Source organism: Drosophila ficusphila, unplaced genomic scaffold, assembly GCF_018152265.1.
Source record: "Drosophila ficusphila isolate 14025-0441.05 unplaced genomic scaffold, ASM1815226v1 contig_414, whole genome shotgun sequence".
NCBI lineage: Eukaryota > Metazoa > Arthropoda > Insecta > Diptera > Drosophilidae > Drosophila > Drosophila ficusphila.
The window spans coordinates 12,611,544-12,634,775 of record NW_025064328.1 but is presented as its reverse complement, the minus strand read 5'-3'; the positions used below and the strand labels follow the sequence as shown (position 1 = coordinate 12,634,775).

Sequence of the window (23,232 nt, the reverse complement as noted above, 5' to 3'; positions counted from 1 at the left end):
ATTTGGAATTCCCGAAAGTAAACAATCAAAGGACGGTGGTGAATGTAAATCTGCGCCTAATTTAGACAGTGTTTACAGTAAATATGCAAACAGACCACCAAATTGGCATATAGCAAACACAAATCGAAAACAAAGCTCGATGGAGTTGGGCTGGAAAAACAAAAGGCGAAGGACACACGTGTAAATCAAGGACTCTTGAACCTGAAGTCGATTGTTGTTGCCGAGTGTTACTTCTGTTGGCAGTTGGCAAACATAAATAATCAAATATTTCGGAAAACGACAAAAATGATTGGCAAAATTTCGTTTGGCAAGAGGGTGGAATGATATCCACCATTTCCTCTAACAAATAGATAATCTTATCGCCCTCGGACTCGTTTCCTTCTTATTAAATTAATTGAAAGGCAAATAGCGGAGTCTTGGATTAGGCCACAATCAAGTTGGCCGTGCGCTTATCATTTGCACTCGGCCACCAGCGGGAAATACCTGTTGTCTGTTGCTGCAGTTGCTGCTGCTGCCGAGTGTCGCATGTTGCTGCCCGCCAGCAACATGTTGCTCGTAGGTAAAGACTTCGGCTTTTGGCGCTTGGCATTCGTGCTTGAATCGACAAACTGCTATTCGCTGGCCGATTGGCGCCGCTTCTTCTGGCGTTTAGTACGCTTCTGTCTTTCGCCCGGCCAACAACACGGCGCGCTTGAACCGCCTCCGCTCCGCTCCACTCCGATCCAGTCCGCTCCGCTCGATCCAAACCGCTCGTCAGCCGCCAGCCGCCAGTCGCCCGCTGCAGTTGTCATTCGAAAGCGCCGCTCGCTCGGCGTTTCCAGCGGCTGCCCAAGTAATCAACCAAATTAAGACCAAAAATCAGTTTCGAACAAACCAAAAAAAAAAAATGTATAAATAAACAAAGGAGAAAACCGGCTCTTGATTTTGCACAGGGCGACGATCTCGCACGCAAGATCGCCACCGAGAGGCTCGTCCGACTGCATTCTTGCATCACGTGCAGCCCGAGCCACGCCCCTGAACCGCCCCCTTGCCACATTCAAGGCGAAATTTGCACAGAGAAAAATAACGCTGAGATTTGCTTGCGATCAGTGCCTTAATCATTGCATACCAACATTACTAAACAATTTATTTGTGAAAAAAGGTGTAAAGGAGATTTGATAGCTGATTTTGTTTAGTCTAAATCTTGTTTATAAAAGTATTTTATTTTGGTAAATTTTAAATAAACTTAGAGCTTGTATTTCTTTTAGAATTTCTTTTGTAATAATAACAACTTTAATTTCTTTTATCAATTTATTTTAAAAACATGAAGATCTTTTTTTTTTTAAATTATTTTTTCATCCGATTCTTCTCACTGTCTTTCGATTAAAATCACTTTTGTAAAATCGCAAATGTACAGTTCTTTCTGCGGGGCGGTTTACTCTTGCTCCTCCTTTAAGTGTTTTGTTTTCGTAACTGAATTGAGCGGCCTCAAAAGCCACTGCAAATAGATGGGAAAGCTTCGTTTTTGCATAAATGTACTATGTACAAAAAAGTCGCAAATTGGCGGCGATTTCAATCGAAAGAGGACTATTTGCACCTCAAGTGTTATTGCAATTGCAACTTACTAATTAAGAGTGCAAAACTATGCACACGTAAATATTTGATTTCATTGTTCTCTATTTTTGCTTTCATTACATAATTCTAGTAAATACCTTTATGTACTTTCATAGCTCTCTTTTGGCAGAAAACCCTGACCTATTCCAATTCAGATCGGCTCTCATATTTTTCTTCAATCATTTGAACGTCAACAAATGCGAGAAATCGTTGAGAGGCTTTTGAAAAGTGTTTGCCTTCTGTTTATTTGCGTATCTTTTATTTATAGGCATTTAATGCATCTGTCGAAGAACTGTGAATGCCCAATATTTGTATTTACATATTGCAATGAAAACATAAATGGCCACAAAACATAATCAAAAGCATAAACAATTTGCCTCGTCAAATGTATATGGAAATCAGCAACAGCAATTTGTACCAGTTTTTTATATTAATTTGCCCTCGTGTTTCTCACTTATCATGCAAAAAGGTGGAGAAAATAAGAGATGGAGTTGGTCGAACATTTGTATTAAAAAAGAGTGCTTTTGCAGATTCTATTATAACATTCACTTTTATAAAAAACAAAAACTATACAATTTGTAGGCACTGAGAAAGTAATTTTGCTTGATATCACAGCTTGTTACGTCGTTAATTGAAATCGATGGGCTCTTAATTTATGTACAAATTCAAAAGGGCAAGCAAAGCTTCACTTCCATTTTTTCAAAACGTTTTCCACTATATTGTATTTAACTATATTAACATAAAATGGTTTTCTTTTCGTGGAATATTGTTTTTCTCTTTCGATATTTATTAATATTTAGGCAGTTTAAAATACATTTAACATAATAAATAATCCTGAAGTGAATAAGTCCCACTGTTTTGGTTTGAGCGTCTTCACACCCACACAAATTGTTCCGAAAGTATACTTTGACCTGTCCACGCCACGTTTGCAACGATAATTGGCAAAACGTAAAAACAAAAAAAATAAAAATAAAAGCATCAGCTGAAAAATAAATATTAGAAGGAACCCCGAGTCAAAAAGAAAGAATCCGACCCAAAATGAAAACAAGACACTCGCTGACGCTTTGCTTTCGCTTTTCTATTCATCGCAGACATCTGAGTATTTTTAGATCAATTTTTTGTTTCGGTTGGTCGTGATTTTTGCGCTATTTTATTTTATTCTATTTTTTTTTTTTTTTTTGTGCAGCTTTTACTTGTCAGCATAGATTCGTTTTTACTGCGACTTGATCGGGCCATAAATAAATAAATACAAAAGTGGGCGGCAAACCATACAAACTGTGAGAGCCTATAATTTGTCAGAAGCATTTGCATTTTATAATTGTCATGATTATATGTATTTTTTTGTTTTTTTTTTTTCCACTGATGCATTTTTCAGACAAACCAGTTACAAGCACTTAGCTGCACTTGCGAAAACAATTGCCTTGTAAACATCAATAGAAAAAGGAAATAACGCGACAAAATGCATCAATTGTGGAATAGAAACTTCAGTTGGATTCTGCTGATTCTCTCAGGTGAGTTTTGGGTCACTGTTCCATCCCATTCAAAATCTGACCCGATCTGTCGGAATTCCCCTTCAAGCAAACGGAGAGAAGTTGGTCGAAAAATTTATGAAATGCCAATTTCACTTACGTTTAACTTTATTACCCCTGACGCACATTTGCAACTTTGTTGCAACCGACTGACTGGCTGGCTGGCTGCTCGCTTCTACTGCTGCTGGCCAAGAGTCTCAGATTGCCTTTTAGCTTTCAGCTGGAGCACTATTTCAATGTTTCTGTTTGTTTGTTTATTTGTCTCTCACCCACTCTCTACTGTTCTGTTTTGTACTGGTCTCGAATTTCCAGCCATGCTCCTGTTCTCGTTGGGAAATTCGAAGGAATGCGACCAGGAGGAGTTCACCAAGTGCGCCGAACCACTTGATATGCTGCATTTAACGTCGAACTTCTCGATTGGCCCGGCCAGAAAGGAGGACCTGGACAAACTTTGTCAGTAAGTGGCTCCACCAGAAATTCCCCCACTCGATCTACACTCGGTGCATCCGAATCCTAATCGCAATTTGCTGAGCAAAGCCAACAAATGTTCTGTATCTTTCTGCAGACCATTTGGGGATTCGAAACGAATCTTTTGATAAGTTATGTCAAAAAGATATTTATAGTATTCTTTCATAAAATTTCTTGCAATAAATAATAATTTAATAGCTAATCTGAAAATTAAATATGTTATTAGTATGTTAGCATTCTTAAAAAGTTTTCTTTGGCGTTGTTCTTATTAAATATATAAGAAAATACACACTTAATAATTTTTTTCAAGTAAAAAATATTAATCATGTTAACCATTTTATCCATTAATGAAATACAACAATAAAACTTCTTAGGTTTTTTTGGTTTAAGGGATCTCAAAATTTCTCTTTAAGACTTTTCTTAAAATATTTCTTTGGTTCTTTTAGGCTTTATAAAAAAAATACACACAAATTAAAAACTAATCTTTACTTTAAAATACTTAGAATTCTGTTTTCGTTTTTTTTTTAAATTTAAACCCCAAAACACATATAAAATTAAACCTATTTTTAGTGAGCTTCGCAAGGGAGTGAGGTGCATCCAAAGTTACACCCGACGTTGCATGGATCTGCAGCACAGGAACCACTTCAACAAACTCTACCACGGAACGAATCAGTTCATCAGGGATCTGTGCAACGATGGCGAGTTCCAGGAGGAGTTCCTCAAGTATGCTTACTGCTCGGGAATGGCCAAGAAAGAGTTGGAGGTGTGCAACAATCACTACAAGGAAACCATGGTGTTCCTGAAGTCGAGCCAAAATCAGGAGAACTCTGAGAATGGTACCCTCAATGAGAACATTAAGACCATTTGCTGGTGAGTAGAAAACAATGTGCATTAATAATTATTCCGATTGAATGCTTTAATTTTCGAACTACAGTTCTTAACTATTTTTAAGTTGATTTTTTAATTTTGGTTTGCTAATAAATGTGGAATGAATAATGTATAGGCATTTTTGCATTAGAATAACTGTAACTTATTGCTTTTTTACTTATATTTTTTATAGGCATTTAAACATGATATTTTAGTTTTTTATAGCGACTGCAGCTGGCATTTAACCTTTACTTTTTATTTATGTTCTCAAATTTTTCCCTACCTAATATTTTTTATTATTTATTTTAGCTCCATGAATGAGTTCGCGGATTGCTCGGAAACTGCTGCGCGAAAAATTTGCGGCTATGAAGCGTCGAAGTTCACACGCAAATTGTACGACAAAAATTTCCACAGCTTGACACAGGTAAACCTAAAAAACAAACGCTTTAAAACTTGTTTTAATGAAATTATTTGCCAGATATACTGCGGGAACTTCACTCGAAATCCGGGAATCTGTCGAGATGGCGAGGGCAACAGTTCGAATCGCGTGGATCGCAGCAGTTTTGGCCTTCTATTAACAGGGACATTGCTCGCCCTTTTGGTCAGCAGAGTGAACAGATAGATGGCAGAACCGCAGCTAAGTGCAAATATCTAGAACCAGTCTTACCAAACACGGAATTATGCGCTGCAAAGGAGGAGAAGAGACGGAAAAATAGTTAAGGTTTCCCCCAATCACACCGAAAGAATTCCACACGCTGTTGCATACATTTGGCAGTCAATTTAGGCCACGAAAATCCCCAAGATGATCGATAAAGGAGTAAGCTATAAAGTAAAGTACGTGTTAAGTATGTTATGTATACCAGTATGCATAAAGTTATTATAGGGGATCGGAGAGCAGAGTCAGACATAGCTAAGATCGTATATATATACGGATATGTATGTTACTATATATAATGGATATAGGCTAGATAGTTAGAATCAGTGTTGAGTGTGGCAGGCAGGTTAGTTGTTGTTGGCCTTACTTTCCAATCGTCGTGCAATACTAGAGTTTCGTTGAGTTTGTTGAAGTTGTCCAGGCTTTAAGTGTAGGCATATTTTAGAAAATACCCCTAAGTTTCACACTCGTTGTTAGCTGAAGTTAGAAAAGGCGCCCCCCACCAAACTCTTGTTTTTTTTTTTTCTGTATCACTAGGCAATTCCAAAAGTATTCTAAACTGGATGTTTGTAGGTGTTTCTATTCGATAATGATGCGTAGAATAGATATATGAGATTCAAAGCCAGTCAATATCTATCAGAATCGCCTACTTGCAACCCAGTGAATATGCTAAAGTCAATTTCAGTTTCAATCACAGAAAAAATAACACCTTTAAGCGCACAAGAAATACTCCCCCGTGGATTTGCTCACATATCGGCAATAACTTTACACAAAACGAAAGTGCATTTCTATGAATGAGGATTTTATAAATTATTTATAAACTTATTTAGTGGATAGCGTATATTTATTTCAAACACTGTAAATACCTTTAAAAAATATTCTAATTCGGAAATATGCATAAAAATAAATATTAGTTTAACTTAAATCACACACACACACCTACTTACAAAAAACTGTGAATATATATTATGATTAAAGAGTAACATTTATTTTAAGTAAAACACACACATGCATATGCAAGGAAAAAACAATAAAAAAACAAGAAAATAAATTAACGCTAAAAAAGTGTGAGAAAAGCGGTGAAATAAAAGAGAAAAAGAAGAAGAAGGGAGGGAATAAAAGTTAAGGCCGAAACTTGGATTACCTTTCAATTTGCTGAATAAAAGTTTTTTTTTAGAGTGAGTGGATATAATTTAATTTTAAAACCAGGTTTTGTGATCTTCAAAATTCAAAACGTAGACCTCTAAAAAAAGTATTCATTATTTCTTTATATTAAACCCTATAATTTAAATCTTTATTTTTGAAGGTTGACCTTATTAAAACCATACAAATTATTACATTGATTTGTTTGTAACGTTAACTATTAAACAAGTTTTCCTTATCCTTAACCTTACAACTATTTTATATTGTTATTATTTATTGATAGAACCTTTTTGATTTATCAAATGTGATTAAATAGATAACCTACCGCACTTTGTAAGAGTATGGAAAGCGAACGAGTGCCGTGCCAAAAATGCTTTTTACTGCAGGATAAAACCGAGCGCAGCCAAAAAGTATGCAACGCTCCCCGTCCGGCGCCCAAAAGTATGCTGCGCAAATATGCCAACTCTGGTCGCCGTTTTCAGAAGGGTTGGGTTAAGCGAAGGGGTTCCGCGAAGAGGTTAACAGAGGGGCTGCCCACAATGGTGAGGGGGGATAGAGAGGGGGGAGGGGGAGGGGGGTTTGCGGAGGGGAGGTGGCGACCTGCTACACTGGCGCTGGCCATAATTTATGTTTATGTGGTGCGTTCATTAGACTAGCGGCGGCAGCGTCGACGGTTCGGTTGACTTCTTGCCTGGCAGCTAATTTATATGGTCGGCACATGGCTCAAGGACACATGTGGGGCTGTGGGGGCATGGGGGTTAAAAGCAACTGCAGTTGGGTGCAATTATTACAGTTATCGCATTTGGCCAGCGGCTGAATTTGCGTCTGACACTCGCAATCACGGCCAGCGATTGATTTCCTCGGGATTTGACAATGAAATGTGAGTGGTGAACAGGTTAAACGGGTTTAATTAGTTATCACAAATAAATACCAGATAACCAGTATTGATTTAAAGAATTTGATAAATATATACTTTAATAATTGGTTGAAAAATGTTATACTCAAATTAAGGAATCTGACTTATTTTAAGAATCCAATTACTTTATAGTATCAAAACCAAATATCTTAATCTCATACAAGCAGTTTTATGGTACCGATTAAATAGGTTAATAATAATAGCAATATGTATTTTAAAATTAAAAGATATTTTTTATTAAACTTGAGCTTTATTATTGGTAAAACTACTGAGTTGCTCAGCTTTTCTATCAATTTTTCGTACAAATTTCTTTAGGCAATATGAAAATCGAGAATTAAAATATCCCCCTCAGAAATATTTCAAATGTAATTTTGCAATGGATTATTTGCTTGGCAACTTTAAAGTTCCTCCCTTTGCTGTCTTCCATTCGTTTTTATTTTTGTCAATAAAAATTTATTGGCATCTTGTGCAATCACATCTCCGAATTGCATTTTATAAGAGACGATGTGAGGCATTTTTGGACTCTGGTCCGAATGCTTAACCAATCAATAACTGAGTTAAGGGGGAAAGCGAGTGACTGAGCTGGGTCCCAGGTATCTCGTATCTCGATTGCAGCTCAAATATTTACGCTTCCATTTAGAGTGGACAGGGGGAGATTGGAGGCTCCATTTTCAGCTTCATTTGTTGTGCAAATAGGCAAAATGCATTGCCATCGAGCGGCGCACTTCGTATTAATTCGAAGTCATATTTTGTATCTTGAGCAAACGATTCCAAAGCGTTTTTCCTTTTTGCGGTAAAAGCCGTTTGGCCATTTGATTGCTTTCGTACAGTTTATTTTTTCCTTCTTTTTTTTTAATTAATTGAAAATATCTTTGGGAAGCAGTCGGAATGGCAGGATGGCAAACAAATTGACAGCCAGTTTGCAGCTGGCAGTCATACAGGAAGTGTTGAGTGGCCCTTCCATTCTCCTCTCGTCCTGTTTCCCCCTTCATCCTGCTCCCTTTATCCAGCTTTCATTCATTTACCCCCCTCATCCCCCCTTTGGGAATCCCAGCAGCTCTTTCACTCATGTTTAATCCTCTTTAAGCGGCAACAGAACGATTACATTTTTGATTTTTTTTGCTGTTGGGTTTTTCTTGTTGCTGCTGTTGTTGCATCGCTTTTGCTTTTATTTGCACATTTCCGCTGCGACTAATCTGCAATTATGTTTTACATAAAAATCCTATCGCATGCCAAACAACAACAGAGCGGGAATGAAAAGTTTTCAACAACTTTGTCCCAGCTTGATTGTTTTGCCCGCTGAGATAGTCGAGAAATACAAATATTAAACAACTGCAACACCAGCAAGTATCACAAAACACATAGCGAATTACCCACAAAAGCTTTTCCTGGGCCAACGTTGCGGATGAGTATTAAATTCGCAGTTTACAATTAATCAAAGCGGAAGAAAAACACAAGGATTTGTGTAAACTAAAGTGCTCGATAACAAATAATTAAAATAATGTTATCTGTAAAATAAATTAGTAAAATATATTATTTGCTGGAAGAGAAAGTTATTGTTTTAAAAAAAAGAGGTTTTCTGTCATTTATTGTTTATTAAACTACAAAAAAGTAATACAATGGGATAAGCTTAAAATAAAAACAAAAATTAAATGTAATCAATTAATAAATGCAATTACTGCATAAAAATTAAAACCATGTGAGAATAATTTATTAAAATAACCAATCACAAAAAGAATAATCGGAACACCTATTTATTGATAAAAAAAATAATTGAAAATGCATAATAACAAACCTTTCTTTGTTTAAGAACATATTTTAATCAAGTTAATGCATCACAATCACATTGTTCAAAAGCTCAGCAACAAGGTTAATAAAATCAGCTTAATTAAAATGAATCAAAATTCAAACAAACAAACGAACCCACTCCAATCACATGTTTATTGTACCCCATTGACCTAAACTGAAATCACATAAATGGCCAATGAAACAATTAAAATGGCTGCGATGAAACTCCAGTTGAGCGCATTAACAGTTGAACTTGCAGCCAAGTACGTACTGCTGTTTTCGACCAAATTGCCAAGCTACTAAGAATATTTGATGGCTGAGACCGAGCTCTTGAGCTTTGTCTGCAAATCGGAGTCCTCTTTGAGCACTCGATGCATTTGGAAGCAACCACGTTTTGTTGCTTCCACATCATATTCACTATGAGTTATTTTCGTTTCTATTTCAATTGCAAGTCACTTGGAGAGATTAAATGGGCAACCCGGAACACCAAAACCCCCGGAATCCCCCGGAAAAGCCCGGAACCCACACAGCCCACTCTTTCCGGAGAGGAAATCCTGATGGCCATAAATGCGCTTGTGGTTGATAGGTGGTTGCCGAGGAGCTCTCCACCAGGTGGGCTGTTGAATGCCGGCCAGCTATGTCAGCTGTTGGCCAGCTGGCTCGGCTCTCGAATGCATTTCGTACATGATAATCATGTTGGTTGCTACTGCTACTGTTGCAAGTTGCAACTCACAGCGGCAGAGGCAGAGGCAGCGGCAGCATGCGTTGCATTTGCAATTCCGGGCTGCATGGCCATGGCCAATGTCCGATGGCCGATGGTCGATGGTGGATGGGCCTGTCCAGCTAAGCCTGTGGCTTGTCGTGGTGTGGTTTATGGCAACATCTTGTCCAATTTATTACCACTTTCATTTGGTAGCATAATAGGCAATGCACTCGCACGCACACACAAAACCACACAGAGAAAACTGAAATATTAAAAAAGGAATCGGAAATATGGCATGCATAACTAGATTTGGATTAATATTTATATTTATGTTTTATTGTATCATTTACTACAAGTAAAATTATATATTCGAATTTCGAACAGCTGTGTATATATTCTCTTTTTTTAGTTACCTTATCCAAATAATCCAATGTTTACTAGTTACCATTTAAACAAAATCCCTAGGATGTTAACACCAATTTCTGTAATTAAAAATTCAATCATATATTCACAATATTTTCTTATTTTCTCCCTGTCTATAAAGTGCACTTGTGGCAACTTCTGCCAGCCTGCCAGCATACACATATCACATATCTATAACACGTAGCACTCAAAAATACTCAAACATTGAAATTGGAGTTCTAGTTTTTGGTTCTCGTCTCGTTTCTGCTTCATCAGTTACATGCTTTGAATAATTCAAGCGTATTTTAGGCCTTGCCTTGCCAGGCAAAATGTTTTCCGCCCCGTCGACCCCTTTCATACCCCCCAAGCCCCCTCAATCTCTCCTCAAAACCGAACAGACAGAGCAAAAGCTGGCCTAAAAGTTATTAAATTATTTTAAAATCACCCCGTCTTTTGCATTCCGAAAGCCACAAAGGCTGGTCTCTTCTAGCTTTTTCTGTGAAACATTTGAGGCATGCCAGCACTCTATAAAAATTGTTGAAAAAGTGCAATTAAGGCATATTAAGCGAGCCGGATTAGCATAATTCAGAAAAGGGGTCTAAGTTCGCTGCTCTTCTGCCACATAGCGAATATGCTCATATTCCACATGGCGTATACGCAATGCTTGACGCCAGCCATTTGTGCTGCATATCCCCAGGCGCCGCGTGGCAAGAACAGAAGGAAGGAGTCGACGTTGCACGGATTTTTCTCACTCCGCCGACGGTGGTTGTGTTGAAAAACAAAACTCAAGTGTTGAACACCACACCGCACCACACCGCACCGCACCGCACCACACCGCACCACATCCCGCACCACTGCCCCCTTTGTGTCTTTTGTGGCCTTTTGGTGTTTGTCAACATTCGCAGCCAGCCAGTCGCCACTTGAGGGGGCGTGTCAGCCATGAAGGCGTGTAGGCGTGTAGGCGTGTTGGCTTTTAGGCGTTTGTTGGCGCTTTTTAATTGCACTGAAAACAAAACGCTAAACACTTGTTGGCCACCCGGATGGCTGGCTGCCTTCCAGCTAGTTGATAGTTGTCGCGTGGCAAAAGGCGTCGGGTGTCATCAAAACTCTCTGGCGGCTAAACAAAAAAAAAGAAAGAAAAGTCCGCACGCCGCCTCTGGCAGCAATTTGTGTTGCAGTCGCTGAATGTTGCTGCCTGCCACCGATGTTGCCACTGATTTTGCTTTTGCTTTTGCTGTTCTTGTTGTTGTTGTTGCTGTTTCTTTTGCTGTTGCACTTGCTTTGATTGTGCGCCATAACTGCGAGGCAGCTTCTATGTACCGTCATTGTGGCACTAGTTTTTTTTTTTAGACGGCATTGCTGAAGTTTCACTTTGATCGCATTGTAACATTTTGCGACAGTTTTAGATTGTAATGGGCTCCATGGGAGAAACAGGAATGGGAACGACTTTGAATTGGATCGGAGATTGCAAGTAAAACTGGGTAATAATCGCCCAGTACACAAATTGATAAAGCGAAAAAAACCTTATCAAAGATGCAACACCAGAAATAGTTCCGACTTGGCGAAAGAACTTTTCATTGAAACAGGTATAAAGCTATTATAAAAAATAAAAATAAAATAAATGCAAAGTTCTAACTTAAGTTGCTACTAAACTTAAAGAGGTACTACAATTCAGAATCGTTGACTTCGTTCAACTACTAAATCCTATATTTGTTATCACATCCTTATCAACTGAACCAATTTCCCTATTTTTCAATTGTTAAATGAATTTTACGACAACACAAAAGGTTATAAATATTTTATGAAGCCAACTGATTTTGAAAATGTACATTTATAACGATTTCTTTCTACTGCCATTAATAATTTTGCTCTTTTTTTGGCATTTGTAATGTTGTTTATATGTCCGCAATGAGTTTGATTGACCTGCTGAAATTATTGCCACATTTAATTACCCCGTTCGATCAGATAATGCAGTTAATTTCCAATTTGACTTTTCCTCGCAAACATTTTCCCGCGGAGCGCGAATCATTGTTCGCTTCATTGGGACAACATGTTTAATTAACGAACACAATGAACGCGAGTCGCAGCAACACGATTTTGTCACTGACGTTCGGTGAAATTTCTGACTCTCTGGTGACATTTGAAAAGTTTAAAATAATATAATTTTCAACGCTATATGGCAAACTAACAAGTTCGACTCCGGATGCTTAGGGATGGCTGTTTTTCGGCGGAGAGTTTGTCTTAGCCAACTTTTCGACCGGCTAAGGAGAAACTTTTCGGCTGCACTGTTGCAGCCATCCACACACACACGAAGATCTATTGTAAAATATGTAAGAAAGTTTCCTCAGCTTGGCTGGGAAAACGCTGCGTTTTCGAGGAAAAGCAGCAGAAGCAGCGGCAGCAGCAGCATCAACGTTGTCTTTGGGGAAATTAAACATTTTCTATTTGAAAACTTTTGCCGTGTGAGGGAAAAGGGTGGGATTTTTGGAAGCGGTGGATTTTCCTAAGGTTCGAGAGCAACAGTTTGCCTTTTCAACTGTTTCGGGTCACACTTTGGCATTACGTTAGTGCCTTTTGTTCCACCAACAATTGCGAAAGTCATAATTTTTCGTGCCGGCCAAGTTTTCTGGGTTTTTTTTTTGACAAATTTAGCGACAAATTGCCAGCAGAACTTTAGTGTGAGCATTCAGCAGCGAGCTGAAGGCAACGGAACGGGTTGTTGGGGCTTTTAAATCTAAATGTCAAGCGGCTTGCTGTCATAGGTGTTGCATATTTAATGCGCCGCCGCCGGTGGCGATACCAGAAACAAGTTGGGGAAAAGGGGGCAGTTGCCCCAGATCGGCGATTCAGACAAGTGCACCCAGAGTGCATGCAAATATTTTTGTCCACGATTGTTTTGCCGGTCGTCCCTCGATTCCGAATTGGCGAGCTCTGACTGCAGAATCAAAAGTGGGAGGGGATCGGCGATGAAAAGTCCGGCGGAGGGGAGGAAAAGCGGGTCAGTGAAAAAGCAGCAGCAGCAGTAGCAAGGACAGAGCTTCCAAACCCGCTGTTGTTGTCAACGGTTTGAGTAATTGTCGCTGGTGTGAAAATTGGCAACGATGCCATCCAGCTGGAAAAGGATTTACTGGGTTATGTATGAGCCAAAGGCTGATTGAGATGAAGGAGCAGCTGGATCGAGCTACAAATGGCCATCGATGGATGTCTATGGCATCGGCGATGTTGCCAAAACTGAAATAATCATTAAGGCAGAGAATAAACCAATTTAGGTCATTGTAACGATGGGCTGAAAATCATATGCATTTTTAAGTTGCATTAACAAGATTTAAAATAAAATAAAATCAATATACAAATTTGTATCCAATTAATTGATTAATCCTGGTAATTTATTTAAACAAAAAACTATTTGCATTGCAGCATTGTTTCTGTGATTGTCACACCTTTCACAAATTTCTTTTGAATGTTTAAAAAAGATAATTACGAAAAGGAAGACATCAATACCCTTGTAACCAATTTGCTAATGCAGTAAAATCCTGCTATTATAAAAAATCCCTTCCTGATTTTGCTCAAATAAAATCAATTAAATCGAGCTAAAAGTAACAAAAACAGTTTCTGATTACAAAAAACCGACAACAGATGATTTTTTGCCACAGATTGGAAAAAAATTTAGATCCAGAGGCAAATGGAAAACACGATGCCCCGATAAAGGCAAAAAACGTTAAAAAAAAAACTTGGCAACCAAAAATGATTTTCACATTGATGAAAATTAAATGCGTTTCGGGGCAAACCAATGCGATGTGTTGCATCTGTTGGCGTATTATCAAATAATTCAGTTGTAATCTATTTTAATCCGCCTGCGTGGAATACGAAACCGCCCACTTGACATGGCGAATCATCAAAATGTTTGTTTACTTGGCCTAGACGACCACCAACTTTCCACCCACAACTTGTTACGAACGACCAGCGATGAATGTATTTATTTCGACATTTTGCTAAACATTGGCCAGATTTTAAATTTGCATTCATGTAAAATCGCATAAATAGGCGCACACAAATATCGTTTGATGGAAATGTCCAGATTTATTTCCGTCACCCGTTCTTTTTTCTTTTTTGTTGGTGCAGCGTGGGAATTATTCAAATAATTTAAGCGGCTTAGTGTAATGGCTGGTGAGACTTTTTTGGTAAGCGGCGATAGGGGGTTAAGCAGCTCTAAGCGGTTGCTTGAATTATACAGTATAAATCGGGAGTATATAAAACCAATTGCTCCAAACGGCAATTGAATAAATAATTGTTTGCGTTTATATTTAATCGATTTGTTAGAATTTATTTACCCACAGAGAACTCGATACGGCTTATATGCGGGTGTAAATTAATATTTTTGTCTGCAAATATTAGTATTTAATATTTAACATTCATTGCGATAATAAATGAAACAATATTTAAATGATGTAAAGAAATTTAGGTTTTAACAGTTTACATACCTTTAAAATTAAAAAATACCTTTTTTCTTTTTCTTACTTGTCTGTTCGTAGATGTAAGAAAGTAATATGTAACCTTAATTAAAAGATATATAAAAGGAAAATACCAGAGATAAAAAGGAGAATAAAAAGGAACTAGTTTGCCAATAAAGTTACTTAATTTTTAAATTAAAAGATAAATAATAGAGAAAATACCAAAAATTATAATAATTGAGCTCTTTGGTTCTATATAAAAAAGGAACTTGTCTGCCAGTAAAGTTAGTTAAGGAAAATGATCCACTACTTGTTTTTGCTCCAGTTTGGACTGCTGCCTTTATTGGCTTTCGGAGACCCACGAATCATAGGCACTACAACTACAGCAATTATAAAGGATGAGCCATGGTTTGCCACGATTCGAGTCAGATCGGACATGAAGTGCAGTGGAGCCATTATCTCAAATAATTACATCCTGACGGCAGCCAATTGTGTGGATCACAATGCGGCGAGGAGAGTTAAAGTGAGGATAGGTACAAGTAGCTGCAAATCTGGAGGATCTACAGTTAATATCTGCAAGATAAAGATACATGATCGATTTGATTTTTTGACTTATGACAATAATCTCGCCTTATTGAAGACCTGCGAAAAAATTACCGCCACTGATCTTATAAAACCAATTGAAAGGAGCGACCAGATTCCGACGGACAACTCACAAGCCAATGTAACTGGTTGTGGTTATCGGGATCCCATTTGGCCGGGAAGGTTTTTTTTACCCAAACTCCCTACGGAAGCGCACACCGGCGTGGTGCAAATCTACAACCAAAATCAATGCGCCGCAGACTGGAACATCTTTTCTCGTACAATATGGAAAAAGAAAATCTCTGAGCGATCCATCTGCACCAAAGATCGCCGCATTGGAGCCAATTCCTATGATACGGGGGCACCTCTGGTGGTCAACAACAAACTAGTTGGGATTTTATCCTCGCCAGGCAGTGTCCGGAAGCCCGATATCTATTCGAATGTTATAAAGCATTCCGATTGGATCGATTCAAATATCAAAGAGTAAAAGAGAGAGAAAGAGAGAGAGAGAGTTGTGTAAAAAAATAATGATGAAGATAAAATGTATCAATGGAACATATAATATTTCTTTATTAATAATTAACTTATAACATCTTAAAGTTAAGATACCACTTCGTTTTAGTCTTGGGGGAAAAATGGAAAATAATTTACAATGACACCGTTTAACGATTTCAGGCTTTAATTTATAAATTATAAATAGTTACAAATTCAAATAGTAAAAATGCTGCAAGCAGATTTTGTTTTTATACCCTCGCAGAGCAAAGGGTATTATAATTTCAGTCAGAAGTTTGCAACGCAGTGAAGGAGACACCCAGAACCCATAAAGTAGATATATTCTGAATCAGCATTACGACATTCCTACTAAATTAAAAAATACCTTTTTACTTTCTTATCTTTTTGAAGATGTAAGAAAATAATATGTAACCGTAATTAAAAGATATACTCTATAATTGGGGAAATACCAAAGATTATTAAAATTGAGCTCCTTAATTCTATATAAAAGGGAACTTGTTTGGCAGTAAAGTTAGTTTAGAAAAATGATCAGCTACTTATTTTTGCTGCAGTTTGTGGCACTGCCTTTATTGGCCTTTGGAGACCCACGAATCATAGGCTCTACTACTACTGGAAATATAAAGGATGAGCCGTGGTATGCCATGATTTATCTAGGATCCAGTAGAAAGTGCGGTGGAGCCATAATCTCAAACAATTACATCCTGACGGCAGCCAGGTGTCTGGAACGGTATGGCATGAGAGATATTCAAGTGAGGATAGGTACAAATAATTGCCAGTCGGGAGGATCCAGAGTTAAAATCTGCAAGTTAAAGAAACATGATCAGTACTCCAAATATCGAGTCGATACGAGTCTCGTCCTTTTGAAGACCTGCACACCAATTACCACCACTGATCTTACAAAGCCAATTGAAGGGAGCCACAAGATTCCGGCGGACAACTCACAAGCCAATGCAACTGGTTGTGGTTCCCTAAATCGCAACTTTGGGGACGTTTGGGAAGGGGGAAGGACCTTTGACCATGCCGTCTACCCAACCTATTCGCGCAGCTCCGAGGTGAAAATCTACAACCAAAAGCAATGTGCCGCAGACTGGCACAAAATTATTCCAATGCTAAGAATTTCTGAGCTGACCATTTGTACCAAAACGGCCGGAATTGGAGCCTGCTCTGGTGATTTGGGGACACCTCTGGTGGTGAACAAGAAACTAGTTGGGATTTTATCCTGGGCAGGCTGTTCTATTTTGCCCGATATTTATTCGAATGTTATCAAGCTTTCCGATTGGATCGATTCTAGTATGAAAGAGTTAGACAGAGTTGGGTAAAAAATAATGATGAAGGTGAAAGTTATCAATGGAACTGATAATATTTCTTTATATACATATATTTAATTTATAAGATATTTTAATAAAGAGGAACATTCCAATTTGTTTGAGTTTTGGGGGAAAAATTGAAAACTAATTTTCAATGAAACTGACAATGCGGCAAGCTATCACATTTGTTCCGGCGCTATCCTTCGAATTGGAGGATCCTTCTGCGTCAGTCAGCGTAGGTTTTCCTTTTCAGAAATTCGAGAAATTCGAGGTCGGTTAAAGGTAATTAAATGGCTGGTTTCCAAATTAAAGAAAAATTCTGAAAATGAACAAATATGTAAGCAGATTGTCTTAATCACCTAGCTAACCAACCTTAACTAAACTTCGATTTCCAAACTTAAACGACCAAGAGTTAATATTTCAAAACTTGGAAAAATGTTATTGGCGTTTCAATCTGTTTAGTATGACAAATTGATTTAACTTAACAAAATTTAGCTTAACAAAACGGTTTCGTTTTGTAACTAATATATAATATGCGATCCCCATCGTAGCCAATTCCATTTGCGATCATGATTCTGTCGACTCTGCTACTCATCCTGGGGATGACTGTATTTGTTCTTTCCGATGAAACTACAACCACAACCAAGAAACCTTCGGAGGATAACGATAGCTGCAACAAGACGACCATTGGCGGCCAGCCAGTGGACATCCAGTTGGCGCCGTGGACGGTTTCCATTATGTTGAGGGACCAGCACAAGTGCGTCGGGGTCATCTACAATCCGAATTACATTCTGACGGCGGCCAAGTGTGTGGATGGTTACTTGAGCAAGGCATTCAAGTTGCTAATTGGAATTGCGAACCGAAATGTTACTTTTACCAACTCCCCGGTTTGCGAAATCAAGACGCACGAAAAGTACTTGGTAACGTCCATGGACAACAATGTGGCGCTCCTGAAATTGTGCATCCCGATCAAGACCTCCGAAACGATCAAAGAAATCCAATTGGCTGATAAGATGCCAGAGGACAACACGAAGGCCACCATTACTGGCTGGGCATCCTTTCTTTGGAGGATGACCAACTCGGCGCCGTGCCTCAATGAGGAGGCCCAAAAACTGCAGCAATCGGAGCTGAAGATCTTCAGCAAACCAAAGTGCCTAGAAGTTTGGCCAAAACAACATAAGATCTTGCACAAGCTTACAGATAATGTGTTCTGCACCGAAAAGGTGGCTGATAAAATCTGCTCCTTTGACCCGGGTGCACCTCTAGTCTTTGGTAACCAACTGGTTGGCATCCTGAGCAGAGGCGGCTGCTCCAGCCGACCTGATGTATATCTCAATATCTTGAGGTACAAGGATTGGCTGGAAACAAATAGCAAGTAACTTTATCAAAAGTAGTTCGCCCTCGGTGCTTTCAATAAATTTTTACATTTAAATTCAAAGTTTCTTTAACTTCAGTTCGGTAAAACTTCGTTAGGTAATTCGCTTATTTAACCTGCTTGTTGTGCATTGCCTGGTATTGCAAATTAAAAAGACATAGCTAATACTTCCTATTTAGATAAGCAGGTTATAACTCTTTTTGAGCTACGACTTTGCAGATAAGCTTGTAGAGGCTCAGAATGCTTGCTTATAAAAAGAGTTGCTCATGGAGTTCCAGTTTTAGTTGGCAAAATGATACGGCTTGTGTTTTCTTTTTTACTGGTGACAATACCACCCAAGATCCTTGGTGATCTTGAGGTCCAACCCCGCATAGTTGGAGGTTCTTACGCGAACATTGAGGAATTTCCCTATCAAGCGGAAGTAATTGCGGATTACACCATGATTTGCAGTGGTGCCATCGTCAATCCAAAAGCCATCCTCACGGCAGCTTCATGTGTCTCTGGATACTATACAAGTTCGATTAATGTGCGAGTGGGAACCAGTTCCAGGGATTACGATGGAACCGGATTTCTGGTTCCGGTTTGCGGCATAGTCATTCATCCGCAGTACAATTACTGGCGATTCGACAACAACTTGGCCTTGCTGCAGCTCTGCGATGCCCTCGAGACCTCGGAAAGTATTAGGCCCATCCAAATCATCGACGATGTGCCGTATGACAACACATGGGCAGTGGTTACCGGCTGGGGATCCACCAGTTGGTGGAACAGTTGGTGGGACCGGTGCTTCGGCGGTCTGCCGGACTATCTCCAGATGGCTTGGGTTAGCATCTACAACTTGGATCAGTGCGCCGCGGATCGGGCTGTTTGGTTCGACCTCTGGGACAATGGCATCTCGGGGCTCACCCTCTGTACTCAATATGGATCGGGAGGATGTTCCTACGACGCGGGAGCTCCACTGGTGCAGGACAACAAGCTCGTGGGCATTCTATCCGAAGGCGGCTGTGGCAAAAAACCCGATGTCTACGCGAGTGTGACTTGGTTTCAAAATTGGATAGCGGCGAATACTGAAAGTGATGAAACGAGCACTTCCAGTATTTCTACTACTATAAGTCCTACTTCATCTAGTTCCACTGTCTCTAGTTCTATTAGTACAACTTCATCTCGTTCCATTATCAGTAGTTCTGTTAGTACAACTGATTCTACTAGTTCCAGTTCTATAAGCTCTTCTCCTTCTAGTTCTACTTCTAGTTCTTCTAGCTCTACTCCTTCTAGTACTAGTTCTTCAAGCTCTACTGATTCTAGTTCTAGTTCTTCCAGCTCTACTCCTTCTAGTACTAGTTCTTCAAGCTCTGCTGATTCTAGTTCTAGTTCATCTAGCTCTACTCCTTCTAGTACTAGTTCTTCAAGCTCTACTGATTCTAGTTCTAGTTCTTCTAGCTCTACTCCTTCTAGTACTAGTTCTTCAAGCTTTACTGATTCTAGTTCTAGTTCATCTAGCTCTACTCCTTCTAGTACTAGTCCTTCAAGCTCTACTGATTCTAGTTCTAGTTCACGGCCTCCAGGATAAAGCCAAAGTTTTCATTGAGTGGAACCAAAAAAAAAAAACAGCAATTGTCTTTAGGTGACAAAAAAACACTTTTTATAAAATTAATTAATTTTTTCAGTAAATATAAATTTAATAAAGGCTTATATTTCTTTAAAATAGTTCACCAAATTCATAAAATAACTAAAAACTTGTGCAATTTTTACATCTAACTACCGAATAAAAAACTTTTTAACACCCCTTAATATAAAAAATAGAACAAATGTAACACTTTCAACCTTAGCTGGTTTAAGCCTCATGTGTTTGGTTTTTTCTATCTCGAAAACCACAATCCTGGGGCTACGCTCAAAGAGTCTCAGGATGGGTCCATTGAAGTGTCTCCTACAAAAGCCTCTCCTCATTTGAATTATTCATGGTGGTCAAATCGGACAGAAACAGATAGAAAGCTTGGATATCTTTGTAACAAAACTGAAATACTCTTTCAAAAGGTGTTGAATAAAGCTTTTAATCAGAATGTTCGAAAGCTAAAACTTTTCGCTTAATTAAATTAATAAAATGTTCTATATAAAATACAATTTTTAAGGGATTGATTTTTAAACTACATTTATCTTCGGAATTTAAATGTATTCACTGAAAAATCATTCGAATGTGCTCGATCAAAGTGCCAGTGGCTCATGTACTTAAGTTAATTAAAGTTTACTTTTTGGTCGGCCAACAAAAAGCCAAAGACAAATCGAGGCAGAACGGAGATGGAGACTTGTGGCGTTGGCAACTCGTGATGAAGAGTCCCCTTAGGTTGACACCATTTATAAAGCTGCCTGGCAGCTGCCTGCATCCATTTGTGGCAAATGCAACCGCTTGCAGGTTCAGCTCGCCACGTTCCACGTTCTCGGGCTGACAAAATCAAGATCTGGGGACATGGATTTACCCAGGCCAGGTTGCCTCGAAAACGAAAATACTTTTAGTGCAAATTGAAAAGTTCTCTCTGCTTAGACAAATATCTGCAAATGTGGGCAGCTGCAGCCGAAGATGGCAGTGCTGATGCTCCTGCCTCAAGGACATCGACTCGAAAGCCGTTCTGACCATTTATCAGAATGTTATTGGCCAAAAGACAAAAAAAGGGGGAAGTGGGAGAAAGGAAAGCAAGGAAAGGACAGAAAGAAGTACGAAGACAACTGCAATAAAATGCAATGTTTCTATTACAGGGATTTACGTGCACTCGCCAGACAGTGAAAACTGTATAAATTCTAAGTTAATTACTTAAAAGTTGGTAACTATTATAACCTTAAAGAAGTATAAAAAGGATTAATCTATTACTGATAAGTTTTGCCCACACAAAGCAATAAAATATGTTATAAATTTATTCAAATAATAGTTACTTATTCATGGACATACATTTGTAAGATTATATCTTAAATAAATTTAAATATATTAAATTATGAAATCATTTAATCCCTTTTAATGTTTTGTCTCTCCTAGCGAACCTTTACTGTACCTCACACTCCAGCACATCCATTTAGCATCACCCCGCCGCGTGAGCAACATTTTTATGGCTTCTTGGACGAGCGAATGTTCTGTTTCGACCAAGTAAAGTTTTCATGGGATACTGTCCTTGGCTCTACGACTTGTTGTAGTTATATTTGTATTTTTTTTTTGCTGTTGCTGTTTTCGGGTTGTTTGTTAACTAGCAGCAACTAAAAGATAAGCAGCCGAAATGTTTCTCTTGCCGCTGGTCAGATGCATTTATTTCCCTTATTCTTCTCGTGTGCATCCTTCGTTTTCTTCTTTTTTGACCATTTTAATTGCTGTTGAACTTGGTGTTTTGGCAATTGCCCTGGCTGCAAAACAAAACCCATTACAACAAAAAGACTGGGGGCAGCCAATCGAAGCAATATATTTGATTTAACTTGTTTGCTCAAAATAGTTTTGTTGGCCTTTTTACTTTGGTGCGCACAAATAAATTTGTTGACGCGCTTCGAAAACTATTTTGGGAATTGCGGAGATTTGTGGCAGAAAAGTAGAATTATTATGGCCACTATGGCAACATTTTATGGTATTGAGCTGAATGGCTCAAGCGAAGTATTCAAGAATTAAGTTCAATTAAGTTAGTGCGAATTAAAGCGGGCAAATAAATGTTTACTGTATTTTGCACTCGTTATGAAAACCGAAATTAGTGCGCATAATGGAAGTGTTTAAATAATGTGCTCTTATTGTTCGGTAGCAACCGCACGAAAGCGATTAAATATTTAACCTCTTTTTGTTCCGCACACTTTTTTTCCATTCATTTATATTATTTTAACCAAATTTTCATTTTCCAATTAAGTATAATATGTTTTTAATTCATGCACTAGGATATTTAATTGAATTTGTTATGCAAAAGCGATTCTCTTTTCTTTCTACTCGTGTTTTTTTTTTTTTATATATGCTTTGCCGCCCAACAACAAAACAATTAAATTCCCCACTTTATTGGAAAGCCAAATAGGGGAAAAAACATTTAAATTAGGATTAGTTCCGTATGTGCATGAGCTTTTAAATCAAAACATATGCACCGCGGCAACGGGTGGAAAACAGCGGGATGCGTTTTTGGCAATTCGGCGGATATTTCTTTACGCGGCGGGAATATTGATTTGGCCCTTTTTGAAGCGCGGGGGCACACACATAAATTAATGCTCTAACAACATTTGAAACTGAGCAGCCGGCCGGTTGGTCATTGCCCGTGCCGATTTCCATTTTACGCTCCGGAACCCCCGGACAATCCGGGACAATCAGAGACATTTGCTGCCCGGCACGTCGTCGCGCGCATTTTCAAATTATATTATTTTTGAATGGCTTTTTAGAAATTAATAATTACGTACGACAACCATTTGTGCAGCGCGTGTGTGTTTTGGGCAAGGGGGTTGCATAAAGTGGGCGTGGCTGGCTGAACGTGGCACTTAGTTTTTTTGAATAATGCAACTGTCAGCACCCCAATGGCTAATGGCTTTAAAGGCCATTCAATTGGTACAACCAAGTTACTAAAGCTTAAAGAATCTGATGGCTATTAAAGGTACAAATAAACGGTCATTTTTAACATATGAATTTAATTATCTATTTGATGTTGGAAAAATTTACAAAACTAATTTTATCGACTATTTAATAACTAAAGAATTTCTTCTTTGAAAATATTTTTCTTGTTTTATTTATTTATTTAAATCAGTATTTATATATTAATATTTATATAATGCTGTGATATTAATTTGTTTAGAATATTTGTTTTTTAGTTTCCATTTAGTTTAGCATAAGAGCTTATAAAGATTTTTTAAATCGATATAATTAAATGTATTACAGTTCTTGGAGTTCTTACCTAAAATTACTGGTTTTAAACCTTGAATTGCTGGATTTTCTGCTCCTTTGTTTT

General features: G+C 38.3%; 5 protein-coding genes across 7 annotated transcripts; all 5 read left to right on the top strand.

Annotated features, from left to right (window-relative positions):
- LOC108096896 lies at nucleotides 1–6,574 on the top strand. Of its 3 annotated transcripts, none has more exons than XM_017198841.2 (6): nucleotides 1–832; nucleotides 2,969–3,104; nucleotides 3,435–3,579; nucleotides 4,161–4,460; nucleotides 4,767–4,881; nucleotides 4,936–6,574. In XM_017198841.2, the coding sequence occupies exons 2-6, from the start codon at nucleotides 3,053–3,055 to the stop codon at nucleotides 5,077–5,079; spliced, it is 756 nt and encodes a 251-aa protein (XP_017054330.1). In that variant the 5' UTR covers nucleotides 1–832; nucleotides 2,969–3,052; the 3' UTR covers nucleotides 5,080–6,574. The 3 variants fall into 3 exon arrangements, with proteins under 3 accessions (XP_017054330.1, XP_017054332.1, XP_017054331.1); XM_017198843.2 differs by lacking the exon at nucleotides 1–832 and adding an exon at nucleotides 1,363–1,631; XM_017198842.2 differs by lacking the exon at nucleotides 1–832 and adding an exon at nucleotides 2,795–2,870.
- An 8,239-nt stretch (nucleotides 6,575–14,813) lies between these two features.
- On the top strand, nucleotides 14,814–15,701 carry LOC108096568 (trypsin delta-like). Its single transcript, XM_017198264.1, has one exon. The coding sequence runs from the start codon at nucleotides 14,814–14,816 to the stop codon at nucleotides 15,582–15,584; it is 771 nt and encodes a 256-aa protein (XP_017053753.1). The 3' UTR covers nucleotides 15,585–15,701.
- A 433-nt stretch (nucleotides 15,702–16,134) lies between these two features.
- Nucleotides 16,135–17,030, top strand: LOC108096551 (trypsin delta-like). The gene has a single exon (XM_017198240.1). It carries the CDS (start codon nucleotides 16,135–16,137, stop codon nucleotides 16,927–16,929), a length of 795 nt encoding a protein of 264 aa, XP_017053729.1. The 3' UTR covers nucleotides 16,930–17,030.
- Nucleotides 17,031–17,486: 456 nt separating this feature from the next.
- Nucleotides 17,487–18,296, top strand: LOC108096506 (trypsin alpha-3). The gene has a single exon (XM_017198116.1). The coding sequence runs from the start codon at nucleotides 17,487–17,489 to the stop codon at nucleotides 18,294–18,296; it is 810 nt and encodes a 269-aa protein (XP_017053605.1).
- Nucleotides 18,297–18,584: 288 nt separating this feature from the next.
- On the top strand, nucleotides 18,585–20,133 carry LOC108096540 (trypsin). Its single transcript, XM_017198226.2, has one exon. The coding sequence runs from the start codon at nucleotides 18,585–18,587 to the stop codon at nucleotides 19,857–19,859; it is 1,275 nt and encodes a 424-aa protein (XP_017053715.1). The 3' UTR covers nucleotides 19,860–20,133.
- Nucleotides 20,134–23,232: the final 3,099 nt, after the last annotated feature.

Coding starts and splice junctions, on each gene's coding strand:
- LOC108096896 (XM_017198841.2), top strand. CDS start 3,053: ATGCATCAATTGTGGAATAGAAACTTCAGTTGGATTCTGCTGATTCTC. Junction 3,580..4,160: donor GACCTGGACAAACTTTGTCA/GTAAGTGGCTCC, acceptor ACCTATTTTTAG/TGAGCTTCGCAAGGGAGTGA. Junction 4,882..4,935: donor ATTTCCACAGCTTGACACAG/GTAAACCTAAAA, acceptor ATTATTTGCCAG/ATATACTGCGGGAACTTCAC.
- LOC108096568 (XM_017198264.1), top strand. CDS start 14,814: ATGATCCACTACTTGTTTTTGCTCCAGTTTGGACTGCTGCCTTTATTG.
- LOC108096551 (XM_017198240.1), top strand. CDS start 16,135: ATGATCAGCTACTTATTTTTGCTGCAGTTTGTGGCACTGCCTTTATTG.
- LOC108096506 (XM_017198116.1), top strand. CDS start 17,487: ATGATTCTGTCGACTCTGCTACTCATCCTGGGGATGACTGTATTTGTT.
- LOC108096540 (XM_017198226.2), top strand. CDS start 18,585: ATGATACGGCTTGTGTTTTCTTTTTTACTGGTGACAATACCACCCAAG.